The sequence below is a fragment of the Mesocricetus auratus genome, unplaced genomic scaffold (assembly GCF_017639785.1).
Source record: "Mesocricetus auratus isolate SY011 unplaced genomic scaffold, BCM_Maur_2.0 Super-Scaffold_100001, whole genome shotgun sequence".
NCBI lineage: Eukaryota > Metazoa > Chordata > Mammalia > Rodentia > Cricetidae > Mesocricetus > Mesocricetus auratus.
The window spans coordinates 616,191-634,952 of NW_024429187.1; the positions used below are offsets into that span (position 1 = coordinate 616,191).

Genomic DNA, 18,762 nt, shown 5'->3' on the forward strand with positions numbered 1-18,762 from the left:
CTCCCACTGTAAGTGTGTGAGGTTTTATATGTGATTTGAGTTTTATTAATGTTTCTTTTACGAACATGGATGCCTTTGTATTTGGGGCATATATGTTCAGAATTGAGACTTCATCTTGGTAGATTTCTCTTTTTTTGAGTATGAAATGACCTCCTTCATCTCTTTTGATTGATTTTAGCTTAAAGTCTAATTTGTTAGACATTGGGATTGCTACCCCCTCTTGTTTCTTGGGTCCATTTGATTGGAAAATCTTATCCCAGCCCTTAACTCGGAAGTAACATCTGTCTTTGAAACTGAGGTATGTTTCTTGTTTACAGCAGAAGGATGGATTCTGTCTTTGAATCCATTCTGTTAGCCTGTGTCTTTTTATGGGCGAGGCAAGACCATTAATATTGAGGGATATTCATGACCACTGATTGCTCATTCTTGTTTTATTTGGAATGGTTGGTGGTGGTGGAATTGTATGTAGATTTCTACCCCTTTTTTCTTTTGGCTGTTGATAAAGTGGGATTATCTATTGCCTATGTTTTTCTGGTTGTAGTTAACTTCCTTGGGTTGTAGTTTTCCTTCTAGAATTTCCTGTAGGGCTGAGTTAGTGGCTATGTATTGTTTAAGTCTGGTTTTGTCATGAAATGTCTTGTTTTCTCCATCTATAGTGATTGAAAGCTTTGCTGGGGTATAGTAGTCTGGGCTGGCATCTGTGGTCTCTTAGTGTTTGTAGAATATCTATCCAGGACCCTCTGGCTTTCAGAGTTTCCATGGAGAAGTCAGGTGTGATTCTGACAGGTTTGCCTTTATATGTTAGTTGGCCCTTTTCCTTAGCTGCTCTTAATATTCTTTCTTTATTCTGTATGTTTGGGGTCTTGATTATTACGTGTCTAGGGGACTTTTGGGGGGGTCCATTCTACTTGGTGTTCTGTAAGCTTCTTAAACCTTTATTGGCATGCCTTTCTTTAGGTTGGCAAAGTTTTCCTCTGTGATTTTGTTGAATATGTTTTCTGCCCCTTCAAGGTGGGTTTCTTCTCCTTTTTCTATACCTATTATGCTTAAGTTTAGTCTTTTCATGGTATCCTATATTTCCTGGATATTTTGTGTTAGGAATTTGTTGGACTTAAAATTTTCTTTGGTTGATGAATCTGTTTCTCCTAGTGTATCTTCAACACATGAGATTCTCTCTTCCATCTCTTGTATTCTGTTGATTATGCTTGCATCTGTAATACCTGACTATTTGCCCAGCTTTTCTCTTTCCAGCTACTGTATTTTTTCATCATTTCTATTTCAGATTTCAGCCCTTGCACTGTTTGAATTGTTTCTTGCGATTTTTGCTTTGTCTTTTCCTCCATTTCTTACATTTTTTGAACTGTTTTTTCTTCCATCTCTTTAAGGAATTTTTTCCATATCCTCTTTAAGAGCCTCTATCATTTTCATGAAGTTTTAAATGTCATTGTCTTCTGCTTCATTTGTGTTGGGATGTTCAGGTCTTGCTGGTGTGGGGCCTCTAGACTCTTGCAGTGTCATATTGGATTTTCCGTTGCTGAGTGTGTTTTTATATTGTTTCTTTCCCATTCCTTCTTCCCGTGGGTGTAGAAAGTGCCTCTTCCTCTCCTGGTGGGTACGGGACCAGGGATCCCTTATGGTGGGTGTAGGCAAGTTCATTGCTCTGGTAGCTCTCCTCTTCCTGATACTGGGGTGCTTTGGATCCCGCTGGGATGGATGGAAGCCCCAGTGGTAGACCCCAGGTACAGGAGTGTGGCCTGGAAACAGGCCCTGGTAGATTTAGTCTTGTGGGGGAGTAGGAGACTAGGATGCTGGGGTGCTTTGGCTCCTGCCGCAGGGATAGAAGCCGCAATGACAGACCCCAAGCACAGGCAGCCGGCCTGGAAAAATCTTCCCTCATTTATTTACTTATCAATTTAGAAGTACATTTTGCCTTCTATTCATGTCTGATGTACTGCTAGACATTGCGCAAATCACACAAATGTGGTGTACACTCCAGTAACAATTTTTGAGTAACATACATATATATATGTATGTATGTTATGTGTATATAACTTACTAATCCATGGTGTTACTGGTCTGTACACGTGTTTAGTGCTGACAGCTTGGGGTTCAGTAACCCATTAGGAAACTTGTTCCTGGAAAGAGCTCTTCCCCATTTCTGGCATCATTATTCACCTCTAGGTCTTTATGTGGGAGATAGGACTTTGTGAAATTTATACATTCATGTTGGCATATTAACTGAATTGTCATCATACAGGTCTTGTTTAATTGATCACATTGTTGACATTTCATGGGTACAGTTTCCCTGTCCTGTCTAGAAGACAGTAGCAGTAGGCATCCTGGTCTTCTGGCTCTTACAGTCTTCAGCCCCCATGACCACCACAATATTCCTTGACAATATAGGTGTTTTGTTGTGATTGTACCATTTGGGTCTGGGAATGTCATGTTCATTCATTCTTCTTGGCTGCCTTACTCCATGTCTTACTAACTGGAAGATAGCATGACCCTCTTAACGAAGCTGACAAGTACAGAAGCCTCACCTTCTTCATCCAAGTTCTCAGTTGAAGTTCAAATTTAACAAGTTCTCCTAGCATTTCAGGATTTATTCTGATTTTCAATGTTCATCTTTCTTGTTCTGTTTTTGTTGTTGTTGTTCATGGTGGTAGTTGGTGGTGTGTGTGTTGGAGAAGGCATCCTTATAGTCTCACATACTTATTTCTTCTTCATCTCCATTCTTACATTTACAGCTGTTTCTCACAGATACTGAATGAGGAAATATTACAGACTTGATTGTAGACCTGTGACCCATGAATCCATACACAATTGTGCAGTAAGCTTTCCTGGGAAGCTGTATCTCTGATTTGAAACCTGTTAAAACAAAATACAACAAGGCAATTAAAACAATCAGAGACCCAGAGAGACCTTTAATGGAGCCAGAAAGTTTAAGAACATTGGTAAAAAACAGTTTTGAGACATCTAAATTTTAATTAAGATTGTATTAATCCTCAAATGGTAATGGACTTGTCTTTATAATTAAGGTAAGAAAAATGACTTTACCCTAAGAAATGCTACTATTAATAGTTGCATAAAATAGCTGTGCCAATTAGTCATACTCAAGGAACATCATTGGGCCATAGTGCAAATGTCACTCTTCTTGGCCCTGGGGTTGGTAGATTGAGAAAATCTTCTCTAAAAATGATGGAGGCTGAGATCAACCACCTTGACCCAGGCCTTGGGGAGAATTTTAACCAGTTATTTTTGAAAATTTCCCTTACATTCTGGTGGTTTGGGGGCACAGATTCAGTTACTACCACACTGGAATCCTAGGAGTACTAACATTTTAAAATGCAAAGCCCATATTTTGAATTTACAGAGAATCATCTAATTTCAAGCTTATAGTTGGAAAACAAATCAAGATGAACAAATACTGCAAGAGAGGAAGAAGTCTGTTCTGCGGATTGTTAATGAATTCTTTTGGCTTGCATTAGTGGAAATGAAGTCTCTGAACACTGCTGATGTGACACTGTGAGCAGGGGGAGGGGCTTTTCATTCTCACCAGTGCCTAGAGGAAGCAAATTAAATGCTACTCTGTGAACTTCAGATTAATACAAAAAAGTCTAAATAGTTCATCAGGCAATGTTACTAAACACTTGTCAAACACAATTAGGAATTTAAGAAAACACTCCAACATGAGTGAAACACAGGAGAAAAATGAAACGCACACAGAGTTAGCAGGTACAGATCTTAAAAATAACCATGCTAAATGGATTCTAGGAGTTAATAGTGAGCATTGAGAATACTGTAAGCAAATCATGAGTTGCAAATTGGTGACAGGAGTTGATTTGTAAAAGAACTAAGCTAAATTAAAGACAACAAAATTTACAATTAGCTACAAGTGACAAAAACAATAGGTAAACTGGAAAAATGAGAAGTACAAATATCAATATGATAAAAAATTAAGAGAGAAAGAAAGAAGGAGAGAAGGGAGGGAAACAGGGAGGAAGAAGGAAGGAAGGAGGAGAAGAAAGGAGGGAGGAAAGAAGGAAGTAAGTATTAAAGAGAAGGGGGTGATATTTAGCAGGAAGATGCAAAATTCTAAGGCTACATATGCCCATTAATATGGCTTCAGAAAGTCAAGTGAAATTCTTGAAGAAATATAGGCAGACCCAAGTGAGTGTTTCTGATACAAATCTGCACTGGAAGAGGGGATTGCCATGAAGTATGTTCTCTAATCACAGAGGAACTAAGCCTGAAGCCTCAAGGACAAGTAGGAATGTTAGAAGCACAGGTATGTTTGTAAATTGAGAAATTTATTTCTAAGTAATGCATGGATCAAAAACAACTAACAATGGAAATCAGAAAGCATTTTGAACTGAATGACCACAAAGCAAAAGAAAGAGTGGAGATAATGAATTAAGCCTTTAGTATAAGAAGTTAGAGAGAGAATTTAATTAGGCACTAAGAAATTAGATGGAAGGTAATAATAAATATGAGAATTGATATTAACCAAAGAAGTGATAAAAGAGAAAAGGGAACATCAGTACAATTAAGATATTTTTAAAAATAATTAAATTGAATTCAATATATACTAATATTAATGAGAAAAATTAATGGGAAATGCATGAATATACATTGGAAGGGGGATGTAATTTCATATTTACAAATACTAAGGAACAGATGAATAGAAATTGCAAAGACAACAGTGCACAATGAAGAGAATTAGTAATAACACAAATGTAAGAAAGATACATTTGAAATTACATCATAAGATATGCCATTTCACATTGCCTGTGTGCAAAACAATTATGTTAATGACTTTATTTTCATGCCCTTTATGTCACCATTCTAAGGGAGAGCTACTCTTTGTATCCTCAGTTTTGGATAAAGAATGTGGCATTCATGAAGAACAGAGATTTGTCTAATGTCACATGTCTGGTGAGTAGGTTAATCATTACCTCAGAGTGAGGTCTGACCTCAAAGCTCATGCATGTTCTTAGTCACAAGGCTGCAGTGAACAGTAGGGCCTTTCCTCACCTGGACCAAATACCTAGGGAATTCCTGAGGCAGCAGCACCAGGTGACCATCCTCTACATCTTTCTTTTAGCCCTTTCTTTTCATTCCTAGCTCCCTTTATCCACTTCTCTCCACCATGACTTGTCCTTTTTCTCACTTGTGACAGGGAAGCAGGTTATTAGCCTCATGACAGACTTCCACATGTCTCCACAGGAACTTACGAGTTGGGGGTGAATAGTGAGCCATCCTCCCAGAGCCACGGCCCTTCATTCTGTTTCCGGGAAAGGCCTATCCAAAATGAATTAATATGGTGAGAAGACGTTTGGCTTTCAATGAACTCCTGTAGTAAAAAAAAAATACAGCACATCAGTGGAAACCCAAAACAATGCTATAGGCATTCAGAGACAAATTAATCCCTTTAAAGAAAGATGTGATTTAAGATGACAATCTAGAGAGGTCTGCCAGTCTTTGAAGATCACTGGATGTCTGGAGATGTACTTCCTCATTTTAGAGCCACTGTCAATTTTCCCAACAAGAACAGATTCTAATGCAGTGAAGAATGTGGGTTAAGGAGGTGGTTCAGCTGTTTGCTGAAAATACACAAGGATCTAGGTTTGAATTCCCAGTATCAATGTTAAAAACTAGGTATATCCATGCATGCCTTTAACTCCCGTACCGTAAGGGTGAAGATAGGAGACTCATGAGGCTAGCTTGCTATGAAAATGGATCTCTAGGTTCAGTACACACACACACACACACACACACACACACACACACACACACACACACCAACCACCACCACACACACATATGCATGTACATACACACAAATATGCACACACACATACATACACATCACACACATAAGTACTCATACAAACCAAAGGGGGAAAACAGGCTTATTAGATTAATATTCTGTCCCATTCAACAAACCACACAAAATTCAATGAAGTCCAGCTCCCAGGAAATTTCATGGGAAATAGGCAATTAGCTTTTGCACATGTTGCAAATATAAATTCATACTAGCTTTGTCAAGAAACACAGTTCTGGGAGTGAGGCCCAGAGCTTGGAAGGTGCCAGGTAGGCACTCCACTACAGATCTACATCCCCAACAATGCAATGCATGCTTTATGAATAAATAATCCATGTTTCAATGAAGTCCTGAATTGGACAAAAAATGAGATGACCTTTGTCAATTACAGGTTGGTATCAAAAGCCATGTGGATTTCTAATATGATTCTCTTCCTTGGCTATATTCCTGCTTTCACTGACTTTAACAAGAACTGCAACTATTGGATAGAGCACTACAGACTGAAAAATAGTGAAGGAGTGTTCCATTGCCCCTTCTAGCAGATCGTTTGAATCCAACTCTTCTGTCATCATGAATAGTAAGTCCTCCTATTTCTTCAACAGGTAGGCACTCCACCACAGGTAGGCTCATCCTCCTGTTTCGACAACATGCATGGTAAGTCCTCCTGTTTCTACACAATTACTTCTTAACAGGAACACCTCTCAACTCTCAGGTTGTTTATTATTATTATATAATGTTCAACTATTAACAACTGTTGTTTCTCTTTTCAACTATATATAGGAGGACTAGTTTTTAAACCTCTTTGCCACTTAGAAGGAATTTGAGATCAATTTTGACTACACAGGCAGTTCCAAGAATGTCTGGGCTAAAATAGAAACTATATCTCAAAATTTAAAAAAACAACCAAAATAACAACAACATAAAACTCCAAAAGACAAGCCAGGCGGTGGTGGCAAACACCTTTAATCCCAGCACTCGGGAGGCAGAGGCAGGTGGATCTCTGTGAGTTTGAGGCCAGGCTGGACTGACAGCCTCCAAAACAATACAGAGAAACCCTGTCTCGAAGAAAAAAAAACTCCAAAAGACAAAAGCTACCTCTGCCTTTTTTGCAAAGAAAAATAATTCATAAAGATATATTGTCATTGTTGATTTCTTTTTTGATAGTTAAAATGACAAGTGGGCATTTTCTCCTATTCTTCAACTTTGAACATTGAAGTGAAGATGTATAAAGATTAAGAGCCCTTACCACTACATTCAAACAATCATCAAGTTTGTTTCAAATGATTTGTTTTGGTGTTTTTACATTTACCTATTTGTTTTGTGCATTTGTGCTGTGTGGCATGCCACAGTGCTCATGGGAGGTCAGTGGGCAATTTGTGGATGTTGCTTCTCCCCTTCCATTGTATAGGTTCTGAGGATCAAATTCAGCTCAAGTTTGGTGGCAACTTCTAGCTTGCAAGTCCTGAAATTGTTTATTTTTAAGTAAAATTTGATCCCTTTCAAACTAATTAATTAAAACATAATAATGTATTACATACTTTACATGCCTACCGCATAATTTTGTAGTTACATAGAACATTGACATTAACATTGTTAATCCATGAATCTCTTTTGTTTTGCTTAACATAGATCACAGGTAATTATGGCAGAAGTTTGTGCTTACAAATTCTTTTGGGTTGTCTATCTTCAGTAGATGAGAACCTAGCTGGGAGCAGTGTCTCTTACTTCCAGCCCAGGAATTTTGTGACATCTTAAACAGATAACAGCTCTTGTCATGCATGATCCAATTAGGAGGGCAAGGCCCAGAAAAAAGTCCTGGAAAGAACAAATAATATCATGAAGTCCACTGTGTTTCAACTGATTCTTTTAGTGCATTTTCATGAATACTTAATGAATTTTCACTAGCATATACTTCATTAACACATACTTAAGTTTTGACTCAAATTAGACTATGTTTTTACAGAACACATTAAAATCCATTTGTTCATTAAAAATTAAAGTTAGGGACTGAAGAGTTGGTTCAGTGGTTAAGAGTACTGGCAGCTCTTCCAGAGGACCTGAGTTTGATTCCTAGCACAACTCCTACAACTCCAGTTCCAGGGGATCTAAAACACTCTTCTGGTCTCTGAGGTTACCAAGCATTCAAGTGGTATACAGATAAACATGAAAGCAAAACACTCATACACATAAAAATTGAAATTCAAAATCAGGTGAGTAGCTACAGTATTTAAACAGACAACTAGGCTTCCATTACTTCAAATTCAATCACGACTGGCTTTCTCTACTGCCCCCCTCCCTAAAGCAAACACACTCAAAATCAATTGCTGCACACACTAACTCAAATTCACTTAATTCACTTATGGATAGGCATAAATGTAATTATTTACACTTCAAAGACTCGTATGTTTCTTTAGCTAGTGGGTAGGTTAAGTCCATAGATGGAATAGTGAAGGGAAAATGTTGTCAGTCAATTACAATCCAATCAGAAACACAGACAGAGTGTAGAAAGAATGTTATTAGATCAATTAAATGTTATAGTTGAATGTGTTTAGTTTTCAGTGATGTCTGCATCAGGTCCCTATTCTTACTAGTGTTTATACTCTTGTCTTCAGCGTCACTTCCTCGCTTTTCCCCTGACATTCCTTTTCCCTTATGTCTATCTTATTCTAACAATACCACTATAAAAATATCAGTTCCCTACAGGCACTGAACACTGTCTCTCCCTTTGCATACAATTATATCATATCCGGTAGGTCTCCACACACAGCCAGAGACATAAACACTTACTGATGCTGATTGCAAGAGCTGTGGACTTGTGATTTCATTTTTCAGGTGTCTGACAGGATATGTTATGTTAAGGAAATACTATTAAGCATGTTTGCCTAGAATACACTGTTATTAGACGTAAACATCTTCTCCCCCCATGACTCAACACCAGGAAATGGACCTCTGAAGTTCAGGATTCCACTGCTCCTTTATAAAGTTCTGCCCTTGCCTGTAGTCTGGGATGCCTTGGAGGGAGCCATCTCATCTAAAGATGATTTTGTGGGTTTGTGGTTCTCTTTATTTCTTGATGGGAAGTTTTCTTTCTCTTCTGGATTTTTCCCTGAATTGAATCTCCAAAATGCTTCATATTTCATGAACAATAAGAGTGACAGAAAAAAAGAAAGTCATTTTGCTGTGTTTGAAAACTGAAATTCCATCACCCACATTTTATGAAAGCTAATAGGGGATATCTATGATTAATAATAAATCAATGATAAGTTGCTGATGAAAAAGACAGAGTCTGATGGTTGATACATGGATGATTGATCAGATATATGGAAAGGAATAAGTGACCTCTATGAAGAAGGTAGCAAGAAGAAAATGACATAGACCTAGCTGCAATTACAAAAGATTTGAAATAATAATTCAATGACAATAATATTCTTTCTGCTTTCTTCTATTTAAAAAGTGCAGCTCTTTGAGAGTTGTCCAGATTGTTATAAATGGAGTATTTTTGTACTTAGTAATCATTTGACTAATTATGAGCAATGAAGACTCTCTGAAAGTATCATACAATTGTATTGACACAGGATTCATGAGATATAGAAACCTACAGAGATCTATTCATCCGTCACAAAAAACATCTGCTTAGTATGTTTCAAGTACCTCAGGCAATACATGGTAGAGTCAAGATTTTTTTATTAAAGATCATCTGTGAGATAATGTCCATGTATCAAAAGGCTCACAAAATTACACACAACCCCTTTAATATAGCTATGACCTGGGAAAGATAACAGCATATTGTGTTTCCTTCTCCAGCTCTATAAGCTATCCTCTACTACCTTATCCTTTAAACTCCTCTTTTAAAAAATTAAGATATCCATGTTGAACAGTAGAGCAATATATCTAAGGATATGTGTTTTATTAAGCAAATTTCTACTCACTATCCCACCGCTAATTTATAGCGATGGAATAGTCATCTCCCAGTGTCTCCACTCTCCTGTAAGTGAAACGGAAATTAATAGCAGGAACTCAATGGGATAGGTGCACAGATTAATTGTCCTTGATTGCCATTCATCTCCCTCATCCATACTCACCTAGGAACCCCAGGACTACAGCAACCACTAGTGCGACCAAGCACAGGATTCCCAAAGTCACCGCAAGGGGGCGCCAATGGGGAGATGGAGACCGGCTTCCTGAAAGCCAGAGAGATGAGAAAGAAAATAAGAAAAGTCTGTGGAACCCTTTGGTTGCTCCGCACACTGAGGCGGGGACAGTTCTAAAGGGATCATCAGCTCCTACGGTCTAGTGTCCCGAGAGTCTAATCTTGTAGGATGAGTCTCCGCTGTCCCCCAGCTTCAGGGTGGCTCTTCCTCAGTTGCTTCGGCTGTGCTACCCTCCCTCCTTCAGCATCCTGTGTATGTTGCACTGTTTCCATTCTAAGATCTGTCTCCTGCTAATGGGACACTTTCTTCTAGCACGTGTTTTCCACCGCCGATACACCAACAACTAGTTTTAAAAAATGTAAATTAGTCTCTCCCCACAAAATTTGGGATTTAAAGCCCTGTGACTCCCGGCTGAGCCTTGCCATCTGCATACCCCTGAATTCCAGCTACATGCCAGTCTGTAGGTCTGGATATTGTCCATTCCCTGAAATCCCACTTGTTCATAGAATGAGCAGTTTTCTACAGGAGGAACAGAGCTAGTTATTAAGGGTAGCTTTTATTTATCGTTTATTTGGAAAAACTACTTTCTCCATCCCCTTCTTTTTAATGTTTTTAAGTTTCCATTTGTGAAACTGGATCAGTAACAACTTGAAATAGAGCTGTTGGAAGTAAGTGATCTAAAAATGCACAGAAGCACCCTTTCCAGCAACCGTGGGCACTTTGTACTCTACACAGCCTTGCCCCTTTCCTCCCTCAATTTTCTACCATTTTTCCAAGCAAATTGCACAAGAAAGGAATTGTGTAAATGGTTATAAGAAGAAAATAATTGCATAATGTGAACACCAAAAAAGCAGAAGAAAGCAAATTGTGATGTCAGAACCCATGAGTCATCTCTTCCTTAATGATAGCACTGAACTGAATTTTGTATTAAATTTACCACACCAACACCAGAAGGCCAAGTCACAGAGATGAGCAATAGAAGATCCATAAAGAGAGTAGAACCCCTACCCTGTGAGGAAAGAGAGCCATACGTCTTGCACTGTTTCCATTTTAAGAAATTCCTGTCTCCTGCTAAGGGGACACTTTCTTCTAACACATGTTTTCTAACCCTGATACACCAACAACTAGTTTTTAAAATTTCAAATTAGTCTCTTCCCACAAAAGTATATCAGATTTGGGTTTTTTGTTTGCTTTCTTTTGAAATTCCATACACTTTATTTTTTTCTTGATAATTCTTTTTTAATTAAATTAGAATCAAGCTTGCTTCACATGTCAATCCCAGCTCCCTCTCCCTCCCTTTCTCCCCCGCCACCACCAACCCCCCAATCTCCCACACAATCCCCACTCTGCTCCCCAGGGAGGGTGAGGCCCTTCATGGGGGATCTCCAGAGTCTGTCATGTCATCCAGGTCAGGGCCTACCCCCCCCCACCATGTGTTCAGGTTGACAGAGCATTCCTCCATGTGGAATGGGCTCCCAAAGTCCATTTGTATGCCAGGGATAAATACTGATCTACTACCGAGGCCTCATAGATTGCCTAGGCCTCCTCACTGACACCCAAATTTAGGTGGTCTAGAAAAGTCTGATGCTGGCCTCTTAGCCGTCAGTATGGGGTCCATAGCTCCCCATTGTTCAGGTCAGCTGTTTCTGTGGGTTCATCAGCCCAGTCTTGACCCCTTTGCTCATCACTCCTCCCTCTATGCAACTGGGTTCCAGGAGTTCAGTTCAGTATTTACCTGTGGGTGTCTGCCTCTGCTTCCATCTATCGCTATGCAGATTTGGGATTTAAAACTCTGCGACTCCTGGCTAATCTTTGGGTTTCACCAAAGATGTATTCATTTTTATTTTCCATGCAATCCTCTGCGATTTTATACCCTGCCCCTTTCGCACTATATATAGTAAGATTGTCCAGGTTCATTTACACTATTTTGAGTTTCCTGGCCCCCTCGCGAGCAACAAGCAACTCACTAAAATTCCTTCATCTTTGTCTAGCACTCATGTTACCAGCCCTACCTCCCAATGAAGAAGCATCTATGACTACAAAGTGGAGCAGTCCTGTTTCCCTCCACAAATCAAAAGCAATCTGTGGAAGTTGTTGAGTAGTTTCCAGAAAAAGAGATTTTTTGAACATCCAAGGGATTTGTGATGACTCCTCATATATACATATATATATATATATATATATATATATATATATATACAGTAGAACGTTCTACAAATCATCTACAAATCAAGAGTCTGCCCAGGTCTCTACTACTGTTGATAAGAATGAAGGTTCTATAAGCAGAGAGAAAATGAATACCTTTCTCTGATCCCACAGCTTTTTTGAGGATGCCTGGAGTCCTGAAGTCTAATTGGGTATATCCATCTTCATCCAGATTCTCTACATGAGAGTGATATTCCATTGTTTCGTAGGGCCTTGGGTAGGCAGAGCACTTGAATGTTCTTTCCAAGTAAGATAACTGCCAGGCTGAGGTTCTCTAAGCCAAACCCTGAAACAACTCTTTGCTGAGGTTTATGGAACTCAGCATAGTGTAGTCAGTGCCCAAAGCAGGAAATGAAAATCATGTTGGAGTAATTTCCCATTTTTTGCCTCTAGATCCTTTTCTGAGGCTGTAAATTCTGAAGAAATCTGAAACATTGTACAGTATATGGCTGTTGTTTGAAATCAATGATGATGCATAGATTGATGTCTTAAAAGGCTTCAGCTACACTCTCCATCTAGTTGGCATGATTAATTGATGTGGCCTATGTAAACTGTTAAGGAGTATTGGTACCTTGAGCTCACCATTGGTCTGTTAGAATTCTGCTTGCATGCACACATCTGTTCATGTGTTCTTTCTGTAAACACACATTAAGTACTTCACAGCTGGATGAGATGTACTCTTGCAGAAAGGTTATCCACAAAGAAACTCATTGCCCAATGGAGGAAACCACAGGCAAGAGTCAAAAACACATTAACCCAGCAACAGAAAGCAGATGAATCTCTCTGAGGCTTGTCATGGATTAAAAATATATAGGAGTAAATATTTATTTATAATTATGCTGCCTTAGTACAACACAGCATGTATGCTTTCTCATTTAATCTCAGACCTCTAGGGATTCTATATAAGTGTGCATTAGTTCTACTATTTTCAAATGAGGAGAAAAAGACATGGATGCTCAGACAATGAGAATTTTAAAACTAGAGCAAGGGATTGGACCAAAGTCTCCTCTGTCTTTTATACTTGGAATTGCTTTCTGCTACACTGGCTTTGTTCTTGTGGACTCTTAAATGCACATAATAGTTTAGGGAAAATCTAAGACTGAAACACAGGGCTAAATGTCTGTACATCTTTTCTCTTTCTCTCTTTCAATTCACAGGTTAGCAAAACGTGATCAAATTAGTAAAACATGTTTGAATTCCATCATTTGATCACTGCTATAGGTCAACAAGAAGGACATCAAAGTAACAAGGGCAGATTTAATTTCAGGATTACTATTGCAATGGGAAATAAGGTCCAATATGAGCTGAAGTCAGAATCCACAAGACAAAAATCGGAAGGCTTTCTGAGGCTGGAGTGTGCCAATGAAAAGTTGTGGTGCTGAGGCAACAGCCAGAGTGAGTCTTCATCAGGGCTTGGTCATGGGCACTCATTAAACTAAGAAACTTCTCATCTTTTTTTTTCATTTAAATTAGAAACAAGCTTGCTTCACATGTCAGTCCCAGCTCCCTCTCCCTCCACTCCTCCCCTGTCCCCTCCCAGACCCTCCAACCCCCCACCCAATCCCCATTCAGCTCCCCAGGGAGGGTGAGGCCCTCCATGGGGGGTGTCCAGAATCTGTCATTTTGTTCAGGGCAGGGCCTGGGCCCTCCCCCAAGAGTCCAGGCTGAGAGAGCATCCCTTCATGTGGAATGGGCTCCCAAAGTCCATTTGTATGCCAGAGATACATACTGATCTACTACCCAAGGCCCCATAGATTGCCTGGGCCTCCTCAGTGACACCCACATTAAGGGGGTCTGGGTCAGTCCCATGCTTTCCACACAGCCATCAATCTGGGGTCCAAGAGCTCCCCTTTGTTCAGGTCAGCTGTTTCTGTGGGTTAAACCAGCCCAGACTTAACTCCTGTGCTCATCATTTCTCCCTCTCTAACACTGGATTCCAACAGTTCAGTTCAATGTTTATCTGTGGGAGTCTGCCTCTGCATTCATCTGTCACTGGATGAAGGTTCTGTTTCCCAGACAGTCTGGCAGTGGGATTGTATGCTGGCACTCCCCTGATCCATGTCTAAAATCCATACATGAATGAGTACATACCATGTTTCTCTTTTTGTGACTGGGTTACCTCACTCAGGATGGTTTCTTCTAGTGCCGTCCATTTGCCTGCAAATTTCAAGATTCCATTGTTTTTCCCCGCTGAATGGTACTCCATTGTGTAAATGTACATTTTCTCTATCCACGCTTCAGTTGAGGGGCATCTAGGTTACTTCCATGTTCTGGCTATTACAAATAATGCTGCTATTAATATAGTGGAACAGACGTCCTTGTTGTATTAGTGTACATCTTTTGGGTATATGCCTAAGAGTGGAATCATCTTTTTGACATGAGGAAGAAGCACACCTTGAAGCAATCCATGTACCTCCAACTCCCAGAGACAGTGAGAGAGAGCAAGGAGGATAGCCCTGAATGTTTGCCTTTGAGAAAAGATACTGTATTGCAAATTCCAAACGTAAGTGCTGTAAGAGTGCCAAGTTAGGTTTTTGATTTTTTTTTTTTGTTCTTTGAGACAGCATCTTGGACACTCATCATTCCTGCAGATCACAAGACAACAAACTTAGCTCTGATTTAAGGAGCTAGTAGCGCTACCAGCATCAAGCTTGCTTGTGTAGGTACCACAAGCTATTGGACCCATAAGTCCTTAGTAATAAAACCCTCAGTTACTTGGAAGTCATGGTAGGTCTGGCAGGTGAAGGCAGGAGCAATCTAACAAGGATGGAGATGATAGAGCAAGTCAGTGGAGAGTAACTAAGTGAGATTCTGCTTCTTTCCTGGTCTGCCACAAACGTCTTAATGACTATTCATGGATAAGTTGTCCAGGAGTCTGGTCTATCTATATTCCATGTCCATTAGCCATTAAAGTCATAATGCAATCTTTGTGAAGCAGTGTGATGAGATGTAAGACATTCTACCCCAAGATAAGGCATGTTGACATCTGATAAAAAAAACATAAAGAGGAAGACCACCCCTGACACAAGCCATGTGAGGGGGGGTGGGGATCCTCTTTCACTGTCTAGATGAAAGGGACATCCTTGTTTTACATGAAAACACAGAAAAGAGAATGTAAGACAATAAACCCAGCCATGTTTCCTTCAGTCTTCCCTAATTAATTAAACTCGGTGGGTATCATGGAATATTAGTTTAATATGTGTTACATTCTTGTGTGCTGTGGAATATTTATTTACTGATGCAAAGATGTGCTGCATTCTTTTATGTTTGTTGCATTTGTTTAACTCTGTGAAGCTGATTGAGCTCACAGCCAGTAGCTAGGCAGGAGAAAGGATAATCTGGGCTGCCAGGCAGAGAGAATAAATAGGAGGAGAAATCTAGAGAGAAAAAGAGAGCTAGGAGAAGGGGTGAGAAAAGGAGGAGAGGAGGATTCCAGGGGCCAGCCTCACAGGTAGCTATGGAATAAGAAGGAAAGAATGATATATAGAATTAAAAAAAAAGGTTAAAAAGCCCAGAGGCAAAACATAAATAGAAATGGGATAATTTAAGTTAGTAAAGTTGGCTAGATATAAGCCACGCTAAGGCTGGGCATCCATAAGTAAGAACAAGTCTCCATGTATTTATTTGGGAGCTGGGTGGTGCCCCCCCAAAAAATAAAACAATAATGGCAACAGCACAAACAAACTAAACAAAACAAAAGAAAAGAAAAAACTACAGGTGGGTCACACATTAGAAGAAGACATTAAAGTGTGAGATGGTTGTTAGAAGATGGGCTCCTGTGAGGGAGGATGGGGTGGTAGAGGAGTGTGGGGGTGTGAAAATAACTAAATTTCATCATATAAACCCATGAAAGTGTCAAACAAAAATTAAAATCTGCTCCTAAGAGTTAAGCACCTTACCTGTGTTAGTCATAGTTATATTTCCTAAGAAATGAAGAATTCTTATTCATCATAGGTTTTCAATGGATAAGTGTTGAATCAACATATAAACATATTTGTATATTTATGTGCCTATAAATATTAAAGAAAATATACTGTAACATGAAAAATAAAAGACCCAGAGACAAATATTGGGGTCCAAACTTCAAGCTGAAGTTCAGAAAAGCAAAGCAGACAACCACTAGTTCTCACCTCTAGCTCAAACATAAAGTGTGGATCCATGAGCTCTTCACCAAACCTCAAACTGCTGCCTCCCTTCAGTGTGGCTGGAGAAAAAATGCCTGATACTGAGACCTTGCTCCTGTCTTACATACCTCCCTAATACTGGGATTAAAGGCGTGTGATCCTAGGTGCTGAGATCATCTTTGTATCAGCTGTTTCTCTTTAGGATTGAAACAGTTTTGTGTAGATCTAGGTGGCCTTGGACTCAGAGAGATCTGTCTGTCTTTTAATCCTGAGTCCTAGGATTAAAAGCGTGTACCACCACCTCCTAGCTTCTGGCTGCTTGGATTAAAGGTGTGTTCCTGGAGTCTATGGCTATCGACTGACATTGCTTTCTGAATCGTCAGGCAAACTGTAATAAATCATAAATATATGTGACTACAATATACTGTAAAATTAATAACAATTATTATTCTTCAGTTGATAGTTCTCTTTTTTCTTATTGTTTAGTTTAGCATACAAAACAATGGACTTTGTGATATTTCTGTACATTTGTGTCATTATACTTTAATCTCACTTGTTACTCTTCCTGCTTCTCTTTGGTTAGAAGCCGCCACAAACCTGAGTTTGGTGTCACATGCTGGTGACCTCAGCACATGAGAGATGGAGATAATGGAATTGCCGTTTCAAGTCTAGCCTGGGCTACACAATGAGAGACACTTTTAAAAAATCACCTATCTATACCAGATATAAAAATAAATAATAATGTTTCAAAAGCAATAACTTATAATCTCCTCTGTTTTCACCTAAACTTCATTGTCTGCTACAGTCAATGCCATTGTGCTGTTCAGTCTATAACGCTGAAAATGACAAACATTCTGTCTTTCCATGTATTCTGAGCTCCATGTCCAGCACAGTATCTGGAGTCAGACAGGAAAGCAGGCTTACTTCTCATGGAAGTCAGCAGGCTGAATTATCAACAGTTCCAACTTCTGACCCTTCTTACGACTTGGTGTCTCTAAATTACCTTCAGAAGGCCAAAGGAATTGAAGAAAGAATGGGAAATGCTATTTTCAAGGAGAAAACATTCTATTTATTTAATTCTTACTTTGTTTTAGTGGTAATATATATGCAAATCATTTACTTTTAAGTTTCGCCCTGCAGTCATAACTGTGTGTGTCGCGTCTTTCAAGTATGGTGTGATGTTTGGGTATCCGTGTACAACGTGGAATGGGCTTTCTTGTGTATTTACTTTTGTGCTTTAGCTGACCTGTGGTTTGTTCTTCATCCTTCTGCTCGCCGCAATGACTCCTCTTTTCCATTTCATTCACTTTTAATACATCATTAGCCATCCGTTGACCAGTCAGACACTTGGCTTTTATTTAATCCCTGTGCTCTTAATTACAGAATCACACTTACCACACTGAGAGCAGGATGTAGTGCCAGATGGCCCAGGACGGTCTTTGGACTGTCCTGGTTGGGTCGCCAGCAGCACCCGGGGAGCCTTTTGTTCTTCATGTGGGGATTTTATACGGCTTTGTTTAGAATAAAGTAACTGAGCTCAAAATATTGGCAGAAATCCACATGGTGTTCTTACAGAGAGGAGCGGGCATGCGATTACAGTGTAAATAAATCTCTGGCTCAACTTCTAAATTCAGGATGTGTCCTTTCTCTGGTGCTGTGGATTGACTGACTTTAAAAACTTTCAGTTTCGGAGCTGACTGTCTCCTGCAAAAATGTCTGTCGAGATCCTTGTACGCTGAAAAAGATGGAAAACTGATGAATGAGAATAAATCCCCTATCAAGTGTGGTCTAATCCAGGCTGGAAGGATTAAACCAAAATAATTAGCAAAAATCACACAGCAATGGTCAAAGAGAGGGCGCCATCTACAGCCTTGTTTCGGGAGTTTCAAGGCAAAAAAGAAAATAAATCTCATCAGCTTGAGAGTCAAATTGCAGAATTTAAACAAGAAGAGCCTGAACTGGGGTGAGCAGCTGCTGTTCCCTCTTCACAGCTGGAAGTTTTTGTTAGTTTTTAGATTTATGTGGCTTTCTTAGTCATAGCTGTGTATGTCTACTAGATTTCTCATTTTTGATGTCTGCTATCAATTTACAAGTTTTCACATTGAAAGAAATTAGTCTATACTTATTTGTTATCAGTTCCAAATATCTCAAGTAACTGATTCCCTGTGTTAAATGAATGCAATTGTATAAATGTAGTTATTTCAATTTCTTTTTTTTTTCCTCAACACAGACTCAGAATCATGGGAATAGTCTCTGGGTGTCTTTACTGCTTTCTACACTGTTCATGCTATAGAAAGATTCTCTTTAGAACTAATTCTCACTAACCAATCATTTGGTGAGTGAATGAATGAATAAATGAACTAAAAAATGAAAGAATTCTAATTCATATAGTTTTGTCAAGGGTAATTAGAATAAAGGAAAAGCAAAATATTTGGCACAGTTGTGTTGTTACCTAAGT

General features: G+C 39.2%; 1 protein-coding gene and 1 long non-coding RNA gene across 4 annotated transcripts; one reads left to right on the forward strand and one right to left on the reverse strand.

Moving 5' to 3' along the window:
* Positions 1–1,875: 1,875 nt before the first annotated feature.
* Clec7a (C-type lectin domain containing 7A) lies at positions 1,876–12,463 on the reverse strand. Of its 3 annotated transcripts, XM_005087132.4 has the most exons (6): positions 12,277–12,463; positions 9,907–10,005; positions 8,820–8,951; positions 7,488–7,639; positions 5,235–5,353; positions 1,876–2,868 (listed from the first exon to the last, which is right to left on the reverse strand). In XM_005087132.4, exons 1-6 carry the CDS (start codon positions 12,377–12,379, stop codon positions 2,742–2,744), a joined length of 732 nt encoding a protein of 243 aa, XP_005087189.1. In that variant the 5' UTR covers positions 12,380–12,463; the 3' UTR covers positions 1,876–2,741. The 3 variants fall into 3 exon arrangements, with proteins under 3 accessions (XP_005087189.1, XP_012981483.1, XP_040599661.1); XM_013126029.3 differs by lacking the exon at positions 8,820–8,951; XM_040743727.1 differs by lacking the exons at positions 5,235–5,353; positions 8,820–8,951.
* Positions 3,378–18,243, forward strand: LOC110339498. The gene is made up of 4 exons (XR_002381572.2): positions 3,378–3,525; positions 4,851–4,935; positions 6,427–6,478; positions 16,888–18,243. It is a non-coding gene; the product is annotated as an uncharacterized LOC110339498 (long non-coding RNA).
* The last annotated feature ends 519 nt before the right edge of the window (positions 18,244–18,762 follow it).